This window comes from Diospyros lotus, chromosome 3, assembly GCF_014633365.1.
Source record: "Diospyros lotus cultivar Yz01 chromosome 3, ASM1463336v1, whole genome shotgun sequence".
NCBI classification, from domain to species: Eukaryota; Viridiplantae; Streptophyta; class Magnoliopsida; order Ericales; family Ebenaceae; genus Diospyros; species Diospyros lotus.
In genome coordinates this window covers 29862278-29887209 of record NC_068340.1, presented here as the reverse complement: position 1 = coordinate 29887209, position 24932 = coordinate 29862278, and the positions used below count along the sequence as shown (strand labels likewise).

Genomic DNA, 24932 nt, shown 5'->3' with positions numbered 1-24932 from the left:
TAGAAGCGGTGTTCTAATATATGCTTCCAGGTGACTTCTTTGGACAATTACCATTCAAAGAATGTTAAAAGAAGCCCACGTCAAACAAATGAAATCTGAACAATGCAAAATTAAGATTCCATAATAAATAAACAAAATAAGTTAACGTGACTAAATATTTACGTTATTATGCCATGTAAATAGAGAAGATATCATGTTATACGTCAATATAAGTGTTTGAGTCAATGCTAAGAATAGGAAGTGTTCATTTTTTTTCTAGTGAGTTTACCTCTCACTAATTTCCATAGCTCAAATTTGATTATTTAATTCTCCTCTAAATTTGTATTTATAATCAATTCTTAGAGTTCATCCATTTTTTTTTTTTTTTGGATTCAATTGCCCATTTTTGTTTATGTTTCTCGAAATTATTCATTATCCTTTAATGACCTTAATCAATAACACAGGTTTTTTTTTTCTAATTTATTCTCAAAATTTATATCATCAATCCTAATTCCTCTTAAGCAAGAAATTAGTTTGCTTTCAAAGTTTAAATAGACAATTCTTGCTTAATAAGAAATTGGTTTGTTTCCAATTCATTAATAAATCCTCATCATTAATCTCAAATTCTCTTCCACAATAAATATATATATATATATATATCATTTTGATTTATGGCAATTTATTTGAAATCAAGATTATTATCAATTCAAATTTCCAACCCAATCTGAAAAAAGTAGAAATTTGACTTATTACACTTAATTATTATATATCTATTTCTGAATCACTAGATATTATATTTAATGATTTAATTTAATTAGTTTCATCATGTATTATGTGACTTAATATAAAATTCCCCTTGTCAAGACAAAACAACAATGAAAGAATAACTAACCCTACCCGCAATGCAAATTTAAAAGCTTTGAGTTGTAGATTCCATAACATGAGTTTTGGATCAACATCAAGTGTTCTATAAACTTTTTGAACTATTTCTTTCTTGCTTGCAACAAAGCAAGAACTTTTTGTCATAATATATATATATATATATATATAATAATCTAAACTACACAAATTAATAAAAGGTAATTAAGAACCTTCCGCATTCTGTCTTTCCCTTGACCATTTTGAATTTGCAATTGTATTTTTCTTGTTTTCTTCTTCTTCCTCTTCTCCTGCCTGCTTTATCCATTCCTCTACTTGGTTTTGTTCATCACATTCTTGGTCCATTTTATTTGATTTTTGGTCTACATCCATAGACGTCTCTTCAAGCTTTTCTTTCTTCTCTTTTCCCATTGCAATTCTTCAGCAGTTTCAATTTCTTCATGCACTGCATATATATATATATAGTTTTATAATCATCTTCGCTCTTGAAAAATTACCCAATTTTTTTTATTTTCAAAGATGTAAAGATTATACATTCGAATCTTTAATAAACATTTATACTTTGTTTCAAGTGTCCGTAACACCAGAAACAGTATGTTGTTTTTCTTCGTTTTATATGATTTTCTTTTTAAAGAATGAGGAGGATATATGCGTTCCAAAATTTTAACCATAACCACGGGGGCAAATGTGTAATTAAAATTATGTACGGAAGACTAATCTCGAAACTCTCCGCGCCGCTTATTTCTTTCTCTAGCTGCCGTCTCTTTGCCCCCAAACCCTCCCTCGCATTGGTTTCACCGGATCCAACTCCATCTTCAATCGTTCGAAGACCAGAGGTGAGTTATCGATTTGCTTCCCTTAATTTAATAAATTTACAACTTTCCTTCTCATTACAACTCTAGGGTTTTGGATAGATGGATGACGTTGGGCCATCGGCTTCTGTTTTCTCTGTTTTATCGGCGGGGAAAAGTTGGGCAAAGAAAGATGCGCATAGAATTTGTTGGCATTCTGTGCCCAGAATGTTCCACATAATTTAAGCGTTCGACTTATTCTTTAATTTCTTTTTTCAAAAATAAACTTCTTGGGTTTTCTGAGCACCCAAACAGAGACGAGGAATTTTGTCGTTTGTTCTCCTTTGATTGCGTTTGTAGCCGTTAGTCAATTTTTTTTTTTTTTCGTTTTCTTGGCTCTAGATTTCGCTGGCTTGTGGATCGGCTTTACTTCTTGCGATTTACATTTATGTGTTGGGTGAAATTATTCACATCTGATCTTCAACTCCGTTAAGATGCTCTCTGATATATGAGTAATTAGGAGACGAGAAACATGCATCATCTTTATTTTCTTGTTGTATTTCAGTGTCCGATGTTTGCTGTGATGTGATGATCTTCCTTCCCTTGTAAAGTTTCGTAATAGCATTATTTTTCGATAGAAATTTTTAACACTTCATGTTTTCTGCTTTTTCCAGAGTTGCGTCTATTTTCTCTGGCAGTTCTGGCTTTCTCTTTCTCTCTCTAGTATTGGTTTATTAGAGAGGATAAGAAATGGCCAAAAAGAAAGGAAAACGTACTGTTTCTAGCTCCTCCGTAAGTCCCAATGCTGATGTCCCTCCCATTGCCTCTCCAAGTGAGATAACCATATCCAAGTTGAAAATGACTGTCAAAGAAACTGGGTATTCTTTTGAGAGTGAAGATAAGTATGAAAATACAAGCAATGAAATACTGCATGAAGAAACTGCTGTATCTGGTATGAAGAAAGAAAAATTTGCAATAGCAAAAGAGAAGAATAAAGGTGCCGCAATGTCAGAAGAAGAAAAGCATGAAGAAAAGTCTATGGATGTAGACCAAGAATCAAATATAATGGGGCAAAAATGTGATAAACAAAATGAAATAGGAGGAGTAGATAAAGCAGAAGAAGAGGACGAGCAGGAAGAAGAAGAGGACGAGGAAAATACAAATGGAAATTCAAATAACAAAGAGAATGTAAGGGCGGGTTCTTTGGAGAAAGTCAAAAGATTATGGATGCGGCGCAAAAAGGAAGTGGCATATATGGGTTCTGAGATTGAGGCAACTAGAGCTGAAGATAAGCTAGGTTCATGGAGGAATAAAAAGGCATCAAAGAGGATTGAAGGCATGGGGATGGTTTTTATATGCAACTCTGAGACGAAGAAGGATTGCTATCATTACAAAGTTCTTGGTTTGCGCTCAAGCAAGAAAGAAATAGTTCAAAAAGTTTATAAAGGTATGAGACTGTTTTTGTTTGATGTTGATCTAAGACTAATGTATGGAATTTACAAAGCCAAAGGACCTGGGGGATATAATCTTGAATCGAAGGCTTTCAAGTCAGCATTTCCAGCACAGGTTAGTTGTACTTTTATCATCGTTTCAATCTTTCGGTTAATTACTTGATGTAAATTTGATTTTAAAATGTTTAATTTATTCGTGACCACATTTATTTTTGGGACCTTATTTTTGCGTTGTTTAGATTTACTTGGTTAATATCAGCTATAGATTTAGATCTTTTACACTCTTTGACTAGTAATTGTCCAAAAAGTTCCTTGGAAGCATTTAGAGCACCACTCCTTTATGTGTCAAATGGAACATTTGGAGAGAGGAATAGAAGAGCTGTTGAGGGTGCAGTAGAAAGACCATTACATTTTCTTTTGGGAACACTGTTGTTTTAGCTCTATTGTGGCTGAAAGGGGATCCTTCTTTTTGCCTATCTTTTTTTAGTTTCTTTTGGGAACATTGTTGTTTTAGCTCTTTTTTATTCTTTTGGGTTTGCAGTTCTTCCCTTTATCGGTGCTCCCTTGTTAATGAAACCTATGTCAAGACCCTAGGTTTCGAATCTAGGATTTCTAGTTGACAATCGAGAAAGAAGAAAGAAAGAGAGAGAAAAGAGAGAATTTAGGGAGAAAACAGAGAGAAGAATAGAGGGAAACAGAGAATAGATAGAGAGAGAAAATGAGAGAACTTCAATTAATTTCTTGATAATCCCGGATCTAAGTGGCATAGCTTTATATATGGCTATCCACAACAGCTACTTGATATTTGCAGCAGTTATTTATAGTAGTTTTGGTATTTATAGTAGTTATTTGGTTGTATTGTCAATAAATTGATAGATTCTGCTAGCAATTGTAACTGTAAAATAAAACTTCAATTGCTACTTTCGGCTATCTCCTAATTCTTTGGGTCACGCCGTTTCCCTTCCCTTCAAAATTTTGTTGTCCTCAAAAAAATCAAAGAAACTGAGCAACTTGAGGAAATTGAGCTAGGAGATCTTGCAGAAATTCTCAAGTATTGTTATCTGGGTGCAAATGAGTTCGTTGAACGAGCACTTGAATAAGGAAAACTTGGTTCCTATAGATGCTTCTTGAATATAGCCTCTTTTGTCAATTACTGCAATTTTGCCTTCTTTGCTGCCTGCTTAATTGTTGCAGGTTGCAACATCTTCAATGTTGGCCTAAGTTCTTCACTAAGGCCACTTATTAAACTCAAAACAAAATATGCTTCCAAAAGAGAGGGGTTGGTAATGATCATTAGTGATTTAAGTTCTTCAAACTTGGTTTGATATTCCAAAACTGTTCCAACCTATCTCAACTTATTGAATTCTTCTATAACATCAGTCATTTCCTTGCCCCCAAATCTCTCGCAAAATTTTCCACAAGTCCTGCCAAACACATTCTTCTCTAAGCCTTGCCCAACCTTGAAACCATGCATTAGTTGCATCATTCAAGTAGGCTGAAGCCAGGTTAACCTTTTGAGACTCTCCTATGTTGTAGAACTAAAAAAACTTTCGACGTCTCCTTACCCACCATCTAGGGTTCTTGCTTTTAAACATAGGAACAACACTACGAGTATATGAATTATTCACTGAATTGTTTTTCATCCTTCTATCATTCATCCTATTGGCCATAAACTCCCTATCATGCATATTTTCAACTTCTATTACAGGAATCTTGTTTGTTTGAGATTTAAGCTATTACCTTCCAAGATTGGATCCCCATTCTCCTTGGGTGGAAAATTGTCCAATAGGCTTAACTATTGAATTTTGGAAAACATTTGCAAGAATCCATTTAGCCTTGTTAGAATGTTGTCTCAAGTAGATCCAGATTTTAAAGCAGTCAAATGAGTCGTTTTTTATGGGTTTAGTCAGGCGGTTTCTCAGCTTGTAATTAGTTTTAAGTTTGAGGGTAAAATCGGGAATGTCTAATCCTATTTATAAGCCTTAGATATTATCACCTATTATTCTATAAATAGGGTAGGGGTCTAGGCTTTTGTTAGGTTGCTCATTTTCTCACGAGTAAGTTCAAGAGTAAAGGCTGTGTGTTCAAGAAATAGTCTTTGTAATCTTGGAGTGACTTGTAATCGTGAGGCGAGTGTTGTACTGCTATCATTCTGAATTAAAGAGGCTGCTATCAGGAGGCTTTAAGAGGCTGGATGTAGGGTTGTCCTAAGGGCAATCCGAACCAGGATAATCTGCTATGTTCTTCTTGTGGTTTGGTTTAATTTTCTGTCATATACATTATGTTTTCATTGTCATTCATTTGTTTTCTGTTATCATTGAAATCCGAGTGTGTGCGCAAGGGTGAGGTTGAGAATTCTGTCCAAGAAATCCAACTCTAAGTGCTCCTAAGTTAACAAGCCTCTTGGCCAAACGCTCCATCGAAGCATTCGACTTGTTTTCCAATGACTGAATACTTTCTTGATTCTTGCTCACCCCAGACTCCAATGCTTCCATTCAAGTTTTCAAATTGGTAAGTGGGGAGTTAACTTGGTTGACTTGGGCCTCCAGTTGTTCAAGTACTGTTTGCCATAGCTCCAAAACTTGCAAATGTAGGCTGTCGTGAATAGAAATCTGTTAGATCCTTAGATCTAAGATGGGGTTCTTTCGGAAAAAACCAAAAATAGAGAGAATTGGAGGGAGAACTAGAACATAAAGAGCTGAGAGAGAGAGAGATGATTGGAATTTAGATTATCATTCAACAACTACCCAATCCTCTAGGTTTTAGCCTATTTATAGGCTTTCTAAGCGTTTAGTTATTAGAACAACTGAAAGGTATAAACAGGGAAAATAACAAAGCACAACAAGAAAAAAATACATATAATACATAATTACTATTATATCCTATCAAGTCTCTTGCGTGAGGCTTGAGATCATAGAGAATTAAGAAGAGTCAAGAGAGAGATAGAAGAGGGTTTTGGATGGAAATGAGAGAGGAAAATAGAGAGAATTCAAGAGGGAAAGTGTTACTCATGCAACATAGTACTCTCGTCCTCCTACAACCGACCTAATATAGGCCCTTCCCACTGGTTCACATCACAACCGTGGGGAATATTCTAGCAACTAGCTAAGTAAATGGCCATGTGGCTGCGGTTATTATAAGGAATTATAAGAAATTTCAAAATTGCCATTAGGGTCATAACATTTCCCACTCTTAGAAATTATTCTTGTCCCCAAGAATCTATAATAGCCTTGTAGCCTGCAAAAATTGAGCGAGCAGCTTTGGTAGATACTCCCAGGTCGTGTGGAGAGGATCCTTGTGAGACCACCTTACCAGCACCTGGGTTAAGGGCATCGAGGCTCGGTAAACCACCCGCTTGTCTAGGATGGCTTGACGCTCCACCAACTCTTCTTCTTCTTGTCATGGTCCTAGGGTTCAGCCTAAGACTAGAATGGAAATCGGAAGGATCCAATACTGTTGAAGTTAAGAACAGAATGTATAGAAGGGAAATTGAAGAAGAATGGGGGGAGAAAATTAGAGAGAATTGAGGGAGAATGGAAGAAGAACGAGGGAGAGAGATTAGAGAGAAATTGGAATTTCAATTATCATTCAATATCGGAATCCCCTCCATTTACATCAGCCTTATATAGGCATATTTGTCTCCTCACAGCCTTGCACATGCAGCCATGTGCACCTAACTAATTGCTAAAATATCCAAAACAACCTATTCTACCCTATTATAATAATACTCCTTTATTATATCCCTATCACAATATTACCCTTCTAATTCTCCTAGGGACATGACAATTCCCCCCTCCTTAAGAGAGTTCTTGTCCCTAAGAACTTGCCGCAAGTAGCCATTACTCTTCATCCAATTCCAACATTCTCTATGCGGATGATCCTCCTTTCTTTCTTTCTACTTCTAGGTCTCTTCTTCTTCATTCTTAGGTTTTCAAGATCAATTCCAAGTATGAATTGGCCCAGAATTTCAATAGGGAAAACTTTATTACCATCTAATACAAGTAAGGAGAGCAGATCTACAACCATAGTTGCTATTATTGTACCCCCATTCAAGCCATAGCCATGCTTTGCTATAAAAATATCAACAATAGCCTCGAAATGCAGCAATGGGGGATTGTCGACTTGACTTGTCTTGAATGCTCATACCAAGGCTGTTTGTGAGCATTAACATTAGGAGCTGCTGCAACTTCAATTCCAGCCAACGATTGCTCCATGATTGACATCTAACCAAGTGTCTTAGCACTAGTAAGAGTGTTTGAGAGGCTGTCAATTGATTGAGTGCTGTTGGGTTTTTGCATGGAAGATTAGCTCTAGAAGTTGAAGAGAAGAACCTATTAGAATGAAGATATTTTTCTGACTGTGTTTTATTCTAAGTTAGATTAGTTAACTTAGTTATTTTATTATGAGGGGTATGTTATTCTTTTGCATAGGCTAAGTTCTAACCTTGTAATTGCCGCCTCCCTAGTTTATAAATAGGAGGCGAGAGGCTTGCAGTCGGTCATAACATCACATATCATTCTGTTAGTCTCTGTATGCTAGTGATACTGCAGAGAGAGAGAGAGAGAAAGAAAGGCTTAGAGATAAAATCAGTCCTTGTATTATCTTGAGAGAGTAGTGAACTTGTGTGAGGGAGAGAAAGAAGGTTTTTGTATCTTGTTTCAACCGGTTTCTAGTGGATTTATCTCTCGGAGAGAAGGCTGGATGTAGGATTGCTTTAAAGCAGTCCAAACCAGGATAATTCTGTGCTTCTTAGATGGTTTGATTGTTCTTATCTTTCATTTCTTTACTGTTTTCAATTCCTGTTATCTATATTCTGTTGTTATCTTGATTTCCGGGTGAGGAGTGAAGAGAGATTGGCAAATTTAAGTCTTGAATCAGTTTCTAAGAGCTCCTAATCATAACAAGTGCCATCCTCCAATTCCTTCTCCTCACTCTCTTCTTCCACCTCCTCTTCTTCCTCTTCTCCTTCTTCCTTAAAGTTGGACTGATCTTGTTGTAGAATCCCAAAAACATCACCATCGAGAACTTCTTTTCCAAAGGAATCGGTGTGTTCCTTCAATTTTCCTTTTGTCTTTGCTGCCTTATCAATTTGTTCATTATAGATTCCCTTTGGATAATGCCATTCACTTTTAATATCATTTCTAATATTGCACTTCTCCTCCGGCTGCTTCATTTTTAGGAATTTCTCTTTGTTAAAACTTCCGTGATATCATCAAAGTATTCCACCGGAAAATTGTAATGATACTTTTTAATAAGTATCATCGCAAACTCTTGCAGTTTCTCGCGTATCATAAGACCAAATTCCTTGCCCGTATCATGTATCTCATTGCTTGTCCCTTTGTCCCTATTGCTGCCAACTGAAAATGCAACCTTCTTTGACTGCCATTAAGGCTCCATTTTCGCTGAAAATGAAACATTCTTTTGTTGCAATTGAGGCTGCTCTGTTGCTTGAAAATTAACCACTGAAAATGCAGCATCATTCGGCTGCAATTGAGACTCCAATGGTCTCATGTATGCACTGCTCCCCATGGCCGACTTTTCACCAACAACATACTTCGACGACCACAGAATGGAAGTTCTGTACATGCTTTTGTTTTGCCTATTATAGCAGTTCCTATGCTCACCTCAATTGCAACTCAATAGTTGAAGAACACCTGCTCTACTTCGCCTCCCTTCAAACAAAGTTAACCAAATTTCAAAGCTTAAATCAACCTTTTGTTCCTTTTGTTCACAGCCTCAAGTGCCAATAATCAACTAGTTGGATAAGCTGGAAGAATCCACTTCTCACACGGAATTCGCCGAATCCATTGTGCCACTCTGATCTGCAACTGAGTTGCCACTTAGAGCTGACTAACACAATGGATAAACAGCCTCTTGACTCGCCTGCTGCAAGCAGTCTCTATACTTGCTGGAATTGCGTCGGTAACACCGACCAAAATGGTAGCTAAATCTGATCTTGCCTTCAAAATTCAAACCGAGAGTCGTCGGAATGTTGCCTATGAACGATTAGAAATTAGTCATGAAGCGTTGGAAATTAGCAACGATGGAATGGAGTAATCACAGCCTGAGGATCCTTGCACTCGCCACCAAGAATTGGTAGGAGGACTCGCCTGACCTACTTCCCCTCCCAGCAAGTGTCTAAATTCACCGCCCATTCAGAATCGACTAACGTAGGGGATAACACCCTCTGGACTTGCTCGCTATCTGCTCGCAATAGCTATAGCTTCCAGATCACCTGGATCTAGGTCCACTTCACGCCTTCACTGCTTGCTAGAATTGATATGTTCAGTGATCTTCCCAGTCGCACCTCTTCTTTCGGCCTCGGCTGTCCGCCTTCCTCTTCAAGACTCAGAATAGGAGTGCCTGTTGCGCCTTCCAAGTTCGAACTGAGGGTGTTTGCCTAGATGGCTAAGATCGGCTCTGTTCGCGATTGCTATGGAGGCAACGATCGCCTCCCGCCGACTATTTTTTGTGTTTCCATTTTGTACTTGTTGGTTTCACCATGTCAACTAAGTGATGGAACACAACTATATCAATTATCTTCATTCACCACCATCTCATGAAACTTCTTCATATGAAGATGGTGTTGAAACTTCATTTCATCATTACTCCGTCAGAGGATATTATCCACTGCCGGTCCCAAGCCCGGATAAAGGAGGATGGTTGCGTTAGGTAGTCGACAGCCAACGTAAAACCTAGTCGGATCCAAATATGAATTATAGACAAACTATCTGTTGGGATGTAACCCACATAGAAGTCTAGAATTCATGTAGCCAACCCCACATAGTGGGATAACGGCTGGATATGTTGTTGTTGTTGTACCCAATCACCGACCACGGTTGGAGGACCACTGCACTCCTTGAGTTCGCCTTGATTGACAATCGAACTCGTTGGAATATTTTCTTCGCCTTACTAACGCACCTGCAACAGTCTCGGAAAAATCAGTCACAAATGAACCTACTCTTCCGCTTCTATGAATCGTCGGAGCTTCCTTTGGAGACGTCTTGTCTGCTCGTCCACAATCTCCCACCAACACTTATTGAATTTCAACCCAAGAATCATCAAAGGCACTGTCCGAACCAATTGGCCAAGTCGCCTCCAGCACAACCTCCCAAATGGATTGACTCAATTATTCAATCCATTCTTTGTTGTGTCCAGGATCACTTTCTACGATCCTTTCCGTTTCGCAACCAATTCACCTACTTTTCCTTCAGATCCAAGCCAGCACTCCCTTCCTCGATCTGGACCTTAATCACGGAAATTGATTTCATCAGCCTTCAACTGGAATCAAAACCATAGCTAAGGATTGACTGTTCTGATACTATTTGTCATGGTCCTAGGGTTTAGCTTAGGACTAGAATGGAAATCGGAAGGATCCGATACCGTTGAAGTTAAGAACAGAATGTATAGAAGGGAAATTGAAGAAGAATGGGGGGAGAAAATTAGAGAGAATTGAGGGAGAATGGCAGAAGAACGAGGGAGAGAGATTAGAGAGAAATTGTAGAAAGAAATTAGAATTTCAATTCTCATTTAGCATGTGAATCCCTTCTATTTACATTAGCTATATAGGCATATTTGTCTCCTAACAACCTTGCACATGTAGCCATGTGCACTTAACTAATTGCTAAAATATCCAAAACAAACTATTCTACCCTATTACAATAATATCCCTTTATTATATCCTTATCACAATATTACCCTTCTAATTCTCCTAAGGACGTGACACTTCTTCACTCACAATAGGTAATTCCAGGCTAGCCGTAGCTTGTGGCTCGATGGACTTCTTCAATAGGGATACATGAAATACATGATGCATTTTGACCTGTGCTAGTAACCTTAGCCTATAGGCAACCTTCCCTACCTTAGCTTTTATGTCATATGATCCAAAATACTTTGGACTTATTTTAAAGGCCGGGGTGGATGTAAAGGGTTGTTGTAGAAATCTCTTCACCCGCAGATACACCTTATCACCCACTTCAAAAGACCTGTCACTTCTTCTTTTGTCAGTATTTTGCTTTATCCGATTTTGAGCTATAGTTAATTCCCTCTTTAACACCTTCAGAATCTCTTGCCTCTATTGTAAATAGTGTTCCACCAAAGCCATGGTAGTTGTGGAGCTTGTTAGGGCTGGAATTAGTAGGGGTCTATACCCGAACATTACTTTAAAAGGGCTCCAGTTGATGGCATTGTGGTGGCTAGAGTTATACCACCACTGTGCTAGCGATAACCACCTGTTCCAACTCTTAGGCTTAGTGAAACACATACATCTCAAATAAGCTTCTAAACTCTTAGTGACTCTTTCTGTTTGGGGGTGGTAGGCTGTGGACGTATGCAACCCTACCCCCAAGCTCTTAAATAGCTCCGGCCAAAACACACTTGTAAAAATCTTGTTCCTATCCAAGAGAATAGACTTAGGCACCCCATGAATCTTCACCACGGAGTCCATAAACTTTCCTACAACCTCTTGTGCTGAGAATGGATGGGTTAGACTGATAAAATATGCAAACTTGGTCAGTCTATCTACTACTACCAATACCACATCCTTACCTTTTGATTTGGGAAGTTCTTTTATGAAATCCATAGAGATTCCTTCCCAGACTTGCTTTGGAGTTGCCAAAGGTTGTAGCAATCTAGTGTAAGCCACATTCTTGTGTTTGCATCTTTGACATGTCTCACACTATAGCACAAAATTCACTACTTCTCTTGTCATGTAGGGTTTAGCCTAGTATTGAATTGGCAATCGAAAGGATCCAATGGAATAGAATCAAGAATAGAATGATTGGGGAGGAAAAATGGACAGGAATGAGGGAAAGAATGTAGAGAGAAATGAGAGAGAGTGCAGAAGGATTGAGAGGGGGGTTGGGAGAGAATTGTAGAGAAAGAATTAAGAATTCATTCAATTAATTAAAGCATAAATCCTTCCATCCTTAGCTGTGGCTTATATATAGCCTAACAACCCCTCACTTGCACCCATGTGCAATGTAACAAACAACTCAACTGCTTATTAGCTAAAGACAAAGCCCAATAACAAAAAATACAAAGGAATTGTAAACTTCTATTATTATATTTACTAATCTATCCTTAGGAATTCCTTAGGGTCATGACAGCTCTCTTCTACCCTGTGTTAGAGTAGAAACACAACAATTCCCCTAGACTTTCTCAGCCCAATGACTCACAGAAATCTCTCACTACCTCTAAGAACACAAACGATAAAAGAAGGAAACAAGAACAATCGAAAAATAGTAAAGAACAACAAGAGATTTATCCTGGTTTGGTCTCAAAGAAAGACCTACGTCCAGACTGAAGCACCTCTTTCCAATCCACTATCTTGAAACAACTATTTGGATGATTACAAAGAGTACCCTGAATCCACTCTAGCCCATATACCCTGAAAAATAAATGGATTCCTGAGATTACAAGACTTATGCCCAACCTTACTCTCTCAAACTCTCAATCGATCCCAACCCACAAGATAGAAATAGAGAATACTCTTAGAATGAAGCACCCCACTGCCTATCCCCACAATCCCTATTTATGGACCATAGGGATGTGAGTTTACAACTGCCTAACTGACTGACTAGAATTAACAAACGAATAAAACTCTGTCAGCCGCCCTTCTAGAAACATACCTTCTAGAAGAATACTTATTTTAACCCTAAAACAGAAAAAAAAACATACAAATGCCAATATACATGAACTCTCTGTTTACAAATATAATTATAATCTAGTACAAATGTCATAACAAATTCTCCACCCATTTGAACTTGATTAGGCTTCTTCTCGGTCCTGCACCTTCATTCACTGCCCTGCATCTTCAAATACCTCCTAGATCAATTTGTAGAATCTTCATGCAGTGTTTCAACTTTGCTGTAGGCACAAATTTTGTAAACATGTCTGTTGCGTTTTCTTCCCCTGCAACCTTGGTTAGAATTACAAATTTGTTTTCAATAATTTGTCTTATAAAGTGGTGTCTTACATCTATATGCTTAGTCCTTTCATGGTGTGCTTGGCTTTTAGACAAGTGAATGGCACTTTGACTATCACACATCAAAGTGGCCTTGACTTCTACACCTAGGAGCTCACTTACTAGACCCTTAAGCCACATAGCCTCCTTAATTGCCTCTGAAACTGCTATGTATTCAGTCTCGGTAGTTGATAATGCTACCACATGTTGGAGACTAGATTTCCAACTAATTGTTGAGTTCCACAGCCTAAAGACATAACCGGTTGTTGATTTTCTTTTATCTATATCAGCAGCATAGTCTACATCCGAAAAACTTAGGATACTAGCTTGTTCTCCTACTCTTGCTCCACCATAGGTCAATGCATTATTTATAGATCCTTTAATATATCTAAACATCCACTTGACTGCCATCCAGTGAGGCTTTCCTGGATTGGCCATAAATCGACTTATAACACTCATACCATGTGCCTAATCGGGTCGAGTGCATACCATGCTATACATGATACCTCCTACTACACTCGAATAAGGAATGTGCTCCATCTCCCTCTTCTCTTCTTCACTTTTAGGGGACTGATCTAGGGATAGTTTAAAATGGGCAGCAAATGGCAGGCTGACTGCCTTTGCTTCAACCATTCCAAATCTAGCTAATAACTTAGCTAAGTAGGATTTTTGAGAGATATATCTTCCTATGATGCTTATCTCTAGAGATTTCCATTTCTAGAATTTTTCTAGCTTCACCGAGTTTCTTCATTTCAAATTCAGCCCTTAGTCTTTTCTTAAGCAGCTGGATTTCTTGTGTGGACTAACTTGCTATTAGTATGTCATCCACATAGAGCAACAAGTATATGGAAATGCTAGGAGAGACATGTCTAAAATAGATACAACAATCATAGGAGCTTCTAGAGTACCCTTGGCTTTACATAACCGAATCAAACTTCCGATACCACTGTCTTGGGGATTGTTTAAGTCCATAAAGGGACTTTCTAAGAAGGCAAACCTCTCCACCTCTCCATTAGCTTCAAAACCCTTTGGTTGATCCATTAGTATTCTTTCCTCTAGGTCCTCGTGAAGAAATGCGGTTGTTACATCCATTTGCTCAAGATTTAAATCTAATTGAGTAGTAATGGCTAATAAGATTCTTATAAAGGTGTGTCTCACAACCGGGGAGAACACCTCATTAAAATCAATGCCCGGAACTTGGGTAAAGCCTCTAGCAACTAGTTGTTAGATTCCAGATCTGACCGGCTAGCCGAGAGTAATGTAGGAAGAGGAAATAGAAGACTCGAGATAGATGGGAGGGAGAATAGAGAGAAATTTAGAAGGAATAGAAGTGAGGAGGAAACTAATTTCTTGATTTCATTCAACATACCCAACTAAGCGCCTTGATCAGATTATATACTAATCAAATCAGTTAGGCGCCAAAAGCCGTTGGTTCTCCCATGTGCACAAGTGGCCATGTGCACCTTACAAGTGGATAGTGGTCTACGCGCGTCTTGAATCGCTTCACGCAATTGTGCATGCTGGAACAGTTTCTCCAGCTAAGCATACTGCTTTATTTACATACTATCAATGCAATTATACTATGACTTCTACCAACACTAGTTAGCGTAACACTAGTCTTGCTTTATACCTAGGCTTAGGATTTTCCCCTGCTCCTCCTTTAATTTTGTACAGCCATTTGCAGCCTACCACTCGCTGCCCTTTTGGTATTTCGACCAACTCCCAGGTATGTTTCTTCTTGAGGGATTCAATTTCTAACTGCATGGCTGCCAGCCATTTGTTAGCATCCTTTGAGGCCATTGCCTTTTCATGGGTAAGGGGTTCCTCTCCTATAACTTATGCTGCACTAGTAAAGGCATATGCCACTAGGTCTGAGTAACCATATCTTTGGGGTGGCCTACGAGTTCTTGGCTGTCGGTCCCTTGCCGCACTATACCTATCGGGATTAGGATGATCCCCTAGGCTAGAATCTGCATCACTGTCACTAACTTCCCCTTCAATTTTGGAAGGTTCTTGGTCCTGGTCATGGTCACCTATAGGTTCAGGTTTAGGTATATTATGCTCATATTCAGGAGCATCTTGAGGTAAATTAGGGCTAATTTTTGAGATCTCCATTTAAATGGCCTTTGTATTTCCTTCTTGATCATGTTGAGATTCATCATTTCCTAATTTTATGGTAGACTCATCAAATTTTACATCTCTGGAGATTATGGTTCTCGGTCCTTCTGTTTCTAAGTTCCATAATTTGTAGCCTTTAACACTAGATGGGTACCTAATAAACAGGCATTTATTGGCCCTAGACTCTAATTTTCCTTGCTTCACATGAGCATAGGCTAGGCATCCGAATACTCTAAGGTGGTCTAGGCTTGGTTTATGTCATGTCCACCTTTCATAAAGGGTTTGGAGGTTTATGGCTTTGGAGGGTGTTCTGTTAAGAACATGGGCTACGGTTGCAACAGCCTCTCCCCAAAAAGACTTGGGTAATTGAGCATGGAAAAACATGCATCTTACCCTTTCCAAGAGGGTTCTATTCATTCTCTTGGCCACCCCATTTTACTTGGGGTTTCCGGGAGTTGTAAGGTGCCTAATGATCCCACCATCCTTACACATTTGATTAAACTCTTTATTACAAAACTTCCAATCCATTATTGGTTCTTATAACTTTAATCGATCTACCCTTTTGATTTTCTACCATACTTTTCCATGTCCTAAATATCTCAAAGGTATTATCTTTGGATTTTAAGACATATACCCACAACATTTTTGAATAATCATCTATTATTGATAGGAAATATCGAGAGCTCCCATGAGTTACAGACTGAGCTGGACCCCACAAGTCTGAATTTATATAATCTAGGGGTGCTTTTGATGAATGAATCGCTGTTTTATTGAATTTAACCTTAGCTGCCTTCCCTAAGATACAGGATTTACACTTGCTTAATTTTAAGGACTGCCCTGATTTGCAAGTTCCTTGAGCCCTTGCTCACTGATATGTGACATTCTTAAATCCCACAAACTTGCCTTGGACTTAGGGTTAGAATTAACTGTTGCAGCTTCACCACATAATGTGGTGGCCTGCAAGAGATAAATCCCATTCTTTAAAACAACCCTTATACAAATTAGAGATCCTTTTGAAATTTGGACAGCTCCACCCTCACCTTTAAACTTAAGTCCATTCCTATCCAGCTCACCGAGAGAAATCAGATTTCTCTTTAATTTAGGGGACATATCTAACTGATGTGAGAGGGTTCTAAGAGCGCCATCATGAAGTTTTAACCTAACATCTCCTACCCCTTAAACTTTACATTCATGGTCATTGCCAAGCAAGACCTTTCCACCATTGGTTTCCTTAAAGTTTTGTAACCAATGTTTCTTTGGAGTCATGTGAAAGGAGCAGCTAGAGTCCAGGACCCACTCTAGGCTATCTGCACTTTCACAAACAATTAAGGCTTCTGAACTATCATAACCTGAGTCACAATAGTTTGCCCCTCCACCTAAATTCTCCTTCTCGGCTAGGTTCTTCTTTCTCTTTGGACAGAGCCGTTTAATGTGACCTTCTTGCTGACAGAAATAGCATTTTATTGGGCCTTTTTCCACTCCTAGATTTAGACTTTGATTTACTCTTATTCTTTTGGTATCTTTTTGAGCTTCTTGACCTAACTGTTAAGGCATCCCTAGGAGAAGTTTTGTCACTCATCTTAAACCTCAATTTTTTGGAATTTAATGCACCTATGACATTTTCTAATATGAGTTTATCTCTACCATGTTGAAGGATGTCTACGAAATTCTCATGAGACTTAGGCAGTGAATATAGAAGTACTAAAGCTTTATCCTCATCTTCATATTTCACTCCTATGTTTTCTAGGTCTAGGCAAAATTTATTAATTTCATCTAAGTGTTCATGCAATTTTTGGGGTTCTTGCATTTTAAAATTAAAGAACCTGGCCTTTAAGTATAGACGGTTGGACAGAGTCTTTTTGAGGTATAGGTCTTCAAACTTCTTCTAGATTTCTGCCACTGTCTTCCACTTCGAGATTTCTCGAAGCACTTTGTCTCCAAGGCTTAAAATTAGCGTGCTGTAGGCTTTCTTGTTGATTTCCTTCTAAGCCTTTTCTTGCTCTTCGATCATCACCGGTACTTCTTTCCCAGTGGTCGAGTCTACAGTCTCATCCTCTTGTTCCAGAGCTTCCTCTAATCCTTGACTGCAGAGAAGAGCTTCCATCTTTATCCTCCACAAATCGAAATCGTTTGTCCTATCAAATTTGTCGATATCAAATCTTGAGGCAGTTGGCGTCATATCGATTTTTGGAGATAATTATGTCTCCTTGAGTTTCTTGAAAATCTTGATCACCGTAGAGGCCTTCTTGGCTCTGATACCACGTTGTTAGAGTAGAAACACAACAATTCCCCTAGACTTTCTTAGCCCAATGACTCACAGAAATCTCTCAACGCCTCCAAGAACACAAACAATAAAAGAAGGAAACAAGAACAATCGAAAAACAGTAAAGAACAACAAGAGATTAATCCTGGTTTGGTTTCAAAGAAAAATCTACGTCCAGATTGAAGCACCTCCTTCCAATCCACTATCTTGAAACAACTATTAGGATGATTACAAAGAGTACCCCGAATCCACTCTAGCCCACATACCCTAAAAACTAAATGGATTCCTGAGATTACAAGACTTATGCCCAATCTTACTCTCTCAATCGATCCCAACCCACAAGATAGAAATAGAGAATACTCTCATAATGAAGCACCCCACTGCCTATCCCCACAATCCCTATTTATAGACCATAGGGATGTGAGTTTATAACTGCTTAACCGATTGACTGGAATTAACAAATAATAAAACTTGGTCAGCCGCCCTTCTAGAAACATACCTTTTAGAAGAATACTTATTCTAACCCTAAAACTGAAAAGAAAACATACAAATGCCAGCATAGAACTCTCTGTTAACAATAATTCTAATTTAGTACAAATGTCATAACACCTTGGCCAAAAAAAAATAGTTGCCTTACTTTTTGGTAGGTGACTTGGATCCCTGAGTGGCCTCCCACGGGCGACTCATGTAAGGTAGTTGTGATCCTCCTTTTGAGTGCCTCATCATCACCAACCACCAATCTTCCCTTAAATCTCACCAACACATTAGAGAAGGTGTACCTTGAACTTCCTGTTGGCTGAACTGCAAATTGAGCTGTTATATCCTGAACCCATGGTGTCTGGTCATAGCTCCCTACCACCTCATTTACCCACTTAGGAACCACCATTGTTATGGATTGACATGGACCCTTCTCCTCCTTTCTAGACAAGGCATTAGCCACCACATTTTCTTTCCCCTTGCGGTAAACAATAATGTAGTCTAGATCCATTAATTTCAAAATTCCCTTCCTTTGTAATTGAGTGTGCAATCTTTGTTGGGACAAGAATTTCAATCAGCCACCACAATTCTTGTCCCAACAAAGATTGCACACTTTTATGATCCATGTTAATTATGAAGGGTCTGGCCTCCAAGTAGTGCCTCCACTTCTTAATAGCCCTCAGCACTGCCAAAAGCTCCTTGTCATAAACACTTAGGCCAAGGCGTCTCGGAGCCAAAGCCTGACTGATATAGGCCAAGGGTCTTCCCTCCTGCATTAGCACTGCCCCTATTCCATTTTCACATGCATCGGTCTCGACCACAAAAGTTTTAGAAAAATCTAGAAGGGCTAACACTGGGGCTTCTGTTATAGCCTTCTTTAGTGTTAAGAAGGTTGTCTCAGTTCATGGGTTCCACTGGAAGTTGTCTTTCTTGAGGAGCTCAGTTAGGGGTTTACTAATGAGGCTATAGTTTAGTATGAACTTCCTATAGTACCCTGTCAAACCAAGGAATCCCCTTAGCTCCCTCACTGACTGTGGTCTAGGCCACTCCACCATAGTCGTGACCTTGTTAGGATTAGTGTTTGCCCTTTCCCCAAAAATTATATGGCCTGAGTACTCCACTACTTTTTCAGCAAAAGTACACTTTGATAGCTTAATGTTATGTTTTGCATCGAGTATAGCCTAGAAGATTTAGAAGAAATTAGGGGAATTCTCGAGTGAATCAAGCGGCTGAAATTAACTAAGTTAGAGAGAGTCTAACTTATGTAGTATTATAAGGGGTAGATTAGAGATTGTGCTCTCTTCTATTTAGTCCTTGTAATTATCGCCCTAATTTGTCTATAATTAGAAGGCATAGGTGGGCAGTCTCGATCTATCATTCATGTTATGCTATACGAGTGAATTGCTGTAAAGTGAAAGGAAAGGCTTGTAGGGAAAGTTCTTTGTAATCTCATAAAGCATTGTACTCGTGTGAGAAGAGGGTTCTTGTACCGATTTTATCAAGATTTCATAGTGAATTGCTCTCGGGACTCAGGCTGAATGTAGGATCGCTATTGGCAGTCTGAACTAGGATAAACCGATTGTCTTCTTGCGTGGTTTACATTTTTTTTTCATTATCTTTTGAATTTTGTTTATACTCTGATTTCTTGTTTTTGTTATTGGGGTCAAAACCGTGTGTGTGGTTGTGAATTGGCAAAGATTGAGTATTTCCAGTGCTCCCAATTCAACACTCAACATACAGCTTGTTAGAAGTCAGGACCTCAAAGGTGGTTTGAAGGTGGGTTAGGTGCTGTTCATAATTTTGGTTGTATATAAGGATGTCATCGAAGAAAAATATGATGAACTTCCTTAAGTAAGGTTGAAAGACTTGGTTTATTAAGGCCTGAAAGGTGGCTGGGGCATTTGTGAGCTCAAAGGGCATTACCACAAACTCATACAACCCTTGATGTGTACAAATTGCTGTCTTGGGTATATTAGAGGGTGTCATCCGGATTTGATGATAGTCGGATTTTAGGTCTAGCTTGGAAAAGATTTGGGCCCTAGACAATTCATTTAAGAGGTCATCAATAAAGGGTATTGGAAATTTGTTTTTGATGGTGTTGGAATTGAGTTGACGGTAGTTAACACAAAACTTCTAGGATCCATCTTTTTTCTTTACAAGTTGTTGAAATTGAGAATTATAATCTTTCAAGAATCACTTAAGAACCGTACCGAACTCAAACAACATTCAAGACTGAAAGTAGATAATAAAAACAGACCCACCTTACCGCTAAACCCTATGAATATGCCAAGCTATGTTGATGCACATTATAATACAATATCAACTGGGCATCATTTAGTGTATTTTTAGAATATACTATAATTTTAGTTTGCTTTTTTTATTATTTTTGATTTATCACTTGTATATTGCTGGTGTGAGGTTGCCTTAATCATTTTGTACATGCGATATATATATGATCAACAAGATGAGTCTGTTTTCCATATAAATTTGATGTTCGTATAAAAATTAAATCGACAACGAAAGCATCGCTCGCCTTGTTTGCGACAATAATTATAGTTCATTTTGCGACAATGGATGGTAGCAGGATAAATCAATTGATATGAACAGTAAAGCTATGCCGAATGAGTCGTTATCAAGATTAGGTATTTGCTCCAACTAGATACCAGGCAAGTACAGATAGTAAATCAACGAAATATTTTGAAATTATAAGAAATATCAACGTCTATTGCCAATAAAGAAAGTTCGATGTTGACCGCGATAAGAGAAAAATATTACATATCTTGAAAGTGCGAACAATGGCATTGTATAATTAAGAGAAATACAGCAAAGCACTATGATATTAAATTCGAATATAGCCTTCGTGCTCTATGACATCGAGATGGGGACAGTAGTGGTCAACTTCGCGATCGATGCCTTGATTGCGCCACTCCCAGAGTGCCATGTCATCCTCAGAGCGATCTGAGATAACCCAGTCAGCTATCGCCGCTGCATTGCCCGGCATTCCATACCCACAACGAATGTACTTTCGTTGATCTTCCTCGTGTTGCATCGCCCTCCTAGTTCTGATATTAATGGAAAATTCTGCTCTCTCGCCATTTTCCAATTTAGCCGAGAAATTGTAGCATCTGGTTGCGGTTGTCAGCTTGAGGTGGGGACACATCTTTCACACTTCTGGGTCTTCTTCACATAATAGGCAAGGCGTACCGCGGCGTAGTCTGCGTTGAAGGCTCTAATGACTTCCAGATTGTCGCATAGGCCCAGTTGGTCAGGCTTTACCCTGGCCATCACAACATGAACTGCGACGACCCTCATCGTCTGTCTAAGCATCGATTCGATCCAGGCCTTTCCTGCTGTGTAAAGGTCCTCTACGGCAATGTCGCCGGGATGGATTAGTTTTGCCAACCTTGGAAGTTCTTGAGGGAAAATCACCGGCATCAGGGCCACGGTCTCCCGCCAGTCAGACGCTGGGCTAGCCTCCTTGACCGCATCAACGAACGCGTCACCACTAGAGTACTCGAATGTGTAAAAAAGAAGAACCACACGCTGATGGTGTTTCGGGCGGTGGCTTAGCCAACCAACAATAATGTGGGCCTCAAAGTCGCGACCATCCAAAAAAATGGTCGCACCTGGATTGACCGAGAAAACTTTATCCAAAAGAGGTTCCAGAAACGGGACGACGTCATTTGTTACAACGTATGAATCTGTGATCTTTCCATTTGAAACGTCTCGAATGATCACCGGTGTATTCTTGATTTCTATTGAAGAAAGTTCTCGGACAAGTTTATCCGGCATAGTGGATATCCGCCACATATTGAATTCGTGAGACACGACGGGCACATTGTCGGAAGTAAGTGTGGCATCAAATTCAGAGAGATTGCGCCTGCCCACCTCTCCGAGGGCAGTGAGCAATGAAGTTTCAGTGCACTCCTGTATGCCTTTCCCTAGGTTGTACATGCCCCGATGTTCTATAACTTGAAGAGGTAGTTGTTGCTTGAGGTGTTGAAGAAGATTTGGTACAGAGTGGCGGGCGAGGGCGTCCTCCACAGTGACGCCCACCGGAAGATCCCACTGGAGTTTCCACTCGGGCCAGCCCGTACCTTTCACGCGGAAGGGCTTGCGCTGACAAAGGACCTAGCGACTGCAGGAGAACTTATCACTATCCATTTTGACAGGTGAATTGCCAAAAGGTTGGGCACCTCGCTAGGCCACTTGATAAAGCGAGATTGCATTGTTGAACCATCTTGCAGTGGGTAGCTTTAAACCTACAACCAAGAATAAAAGGCTTTTCAGTGTACTATTACTGTGGCGTAAGAATAATAGTAAAGATATATATTTTGGATAATTTAATTATAATACAAAAATAGATATCATGCACAAAGTGTCGTTAACTTTAATAATTATACTAGATTTCTACGCTTAAAATAAAATTTTGAATCAATTCTTATGAATATGAAATATGAAATATGACGTGCTTTTATTGATTATGAGTTTTTTATTGAAAGAATCGATGGAATACCGGTCAATACGGGGCACAAACAAGGAGCATTTTATGGCTCCATCGAAGGTTTATTCGATAATCTGTTGTTGAAATAGATTCAATATGAAAAGTCACAAAACATCAAAGCAAAACAGAATCTCAATCCTACAGCATCCCATCATGGTTGCTGATACAACAGATGGAAAACGTTAGATCGGTGCAATCATTTGTTGCGATCGGGAAGAAGGTCGTCGAGTTCGCCGAGAATTGCAGAGAGAGCATCCTTATCCGGTATGACGAAGACGTTCGATCCAAAGGGCTTCGTCTTTGTAGTTCCGACCCAGAAAGCAATGCTGTTTTCCAGGTTGCCGACAGCTGTCAGCATATCCTTATCGTTTTTGTCATTTCCGCACGCGATATGGAGGCCGATTGTATGGGGGAGGCCGCCGACAAAGGCGAAATAGCCCTTGTGCTTGCTAGGCGTGTCCACGGGCATAATACAGTGACCCTCCGGAATGGCGATCGCCCGAAAATGGCGGTGTGAAGGATCATCGATGCGCGGAAGAAGCGATGAAAGGAGGTCTCCAGCCTCTTGGTAACGTTTGTGAGATTTCCACATTTGGCAGCCGTAGAAGTGTTCCATCGGGATGTTGCGGATTCCGGGGATGCCATCGAGTTTGTTCTCCATAATCGCGTGGACGGACGACCAGTTGGGCACGCGAACGGGTTCAAAGCGTTGACCTTTGAAGATTGTGACCATTCCGTCATTGCCTTGGAAACCGATATTTGGAATGGCTTTAAAAGGAGAGTTAGCGATTTCCTCGCATTGGTGTGCAGATGTGAGCAACTGGTAATGCCCCTTGCACGCGATCGCAGTCAGGTTGCTGATGATGTTGCTGGCTGGATTGATCTCCCAAACTTGGTGACTTCGGTCTTGCATGAAGGTGGTGCCGTCGTCGTTGAAGGCGATCAAAACTCGCAGGGAGGAATTGGCTGCCATGCATGTCATCCACCCTGTCATGTCGGGAATAAGCTTGCTAAGCGACATGATGGGGAAAGGGTTCAAGTGAACGGCGAACCGTAGTGACGTTCAAAACTAGCAACGCAAGTGGCGTCCCGGGGATGTTGGCTTTTAATCGCAGGAAATATGTCGTTCACGAGGAACGGTATGATCTGGGCGAGGTTGTTATAGCTGGCACGCGGACAAATGGTCCCTGCTCTGGAGCGCCTATAAATCGGAATAGCTTTTTGTCCTCGTTGACCTCCTCAATCACAATTACTGCCATCTCATTTCTTTGTCTGCTTTTGTTGCTTGCCTCGTGGCTATCATGCCTGCCTGTGACGCCACATGCGCTGCAGAAGTTGCCTTCCCAAAGGTTGACTGGAAGAGCGAGCTTGCCTGCCTTAGCGACGTATCTAATCCAGTCGAAGTGATCAAAGTCGCCACTAGCAGTGGGCTTGGTGGTGTCTGCAATGTCGTTGTCGGTATGAACCCCCAAAAGGTCGCCGGCTTGGGTGAGATCCTCGAGCGCATGCTGAGTTTCAACCAACGTATCGCTGTCGCCGTGGCGGAAACTCCTTTTCGAGATCTCGGGATCGGCTACCAGTGTGTCATCTGCCATCTGGATATTGCCAATGCAATGATAGCCACTTCCAAGGGAATCAGCCACTCTGTTCGCAAAAGGATCAAAGATGAAGTCGCAAAGGACATCAACGAGGGCGCCACCGTCCATGTCTTTGTTCAGCCAAGAATGAGCTCCAGCAACACTCCAGTCTCTGTCCATTTCACCCTTCAGTTTGTGGGAGCGGGGACCACGTCCGGCAGCCGCATGATCGAGAGCTATAATTTCATGAAAGGCAATGGAACAGTGACCGCAAAGAATTTGAGAGACCATTGGGAAAAGCACGAAATTGAGAGGCCAGCCATCCTCTCGCCCACATCCAAATTCGAGCTTCTCTTCACCTCGCTCCCCCACAACAGCAAACTTGCTGTCATCGACTTCACCCATCTCGGCCTTGTCGAGTGCGATAATGAACTACTCGGCAGCACGATTTTCGGCATTGCCGCTAACAAACCCGGTACGATCGTTTATCAATGCGACAAGGTTCTCTGCTTGGAGGTCGATGTCCAGGCGCATCGCGCGCTGGAAGTACTTCACCGCCTTGGGGAGCAGGCTTATAGCAAGGGCTGTGGCACTAGCTTTGGTCTTCACACCGGTCTCTCTTCCTACCTTAATCTTTCCACTGCCGCACTCGCCACGTTTTTCAAACGCTCGGATCTTTGTTCCCTTTCGTTGAGCGATGTTTTTGTCCTCTTCTGCGACCATGCCACCGGCGCCTACACCGCTAAAGAGAATGGCCTTCCACTCACCGCCTTCTCCCCCATGGATACTAGTCAATTCGAACTCATGGAGCTTCAGACCGTCAAGGAGTATGTTCTCGGCCTTTTCGACGCGCCGACGATGGTTGCTCCTCGCGATTCAAGCTGCGCCAGTTTCTGCAACCAATATATCCGCTTCCGGGAGCCGCATCC

The 24932-nt window shown here is 40.2% G+C and overlaps 1 protein-coding gene across 1 annotated transcript in view; it reads left to right on the top strand.

Annotated features, from left to right (window-relative positions):
* Positions 1 to 1542: 1542 nt before the first annotated feature.
* Positions 1543 to 24932, top strand: part of LOC127796477 (uncharacterized) — a 43846-nt gene continuing 20456 nt past the window's right edge. Inside the window, exons 1-2 of the mRNA XM_052328631.1 lie at positions 1543 to 1694; positions 2324 to 3215. Of these exons, the coding sequence (XP_052184591.1) occupies positions 2400 to 3215 (816 nt within the window). The 5' untranslated portion in view covers positions 1543 to 1694; positions 2324 to 2399. The remainder of the gene's footprint in view (positions 1695 to 2323; positions 3216 to 24932) is intronic.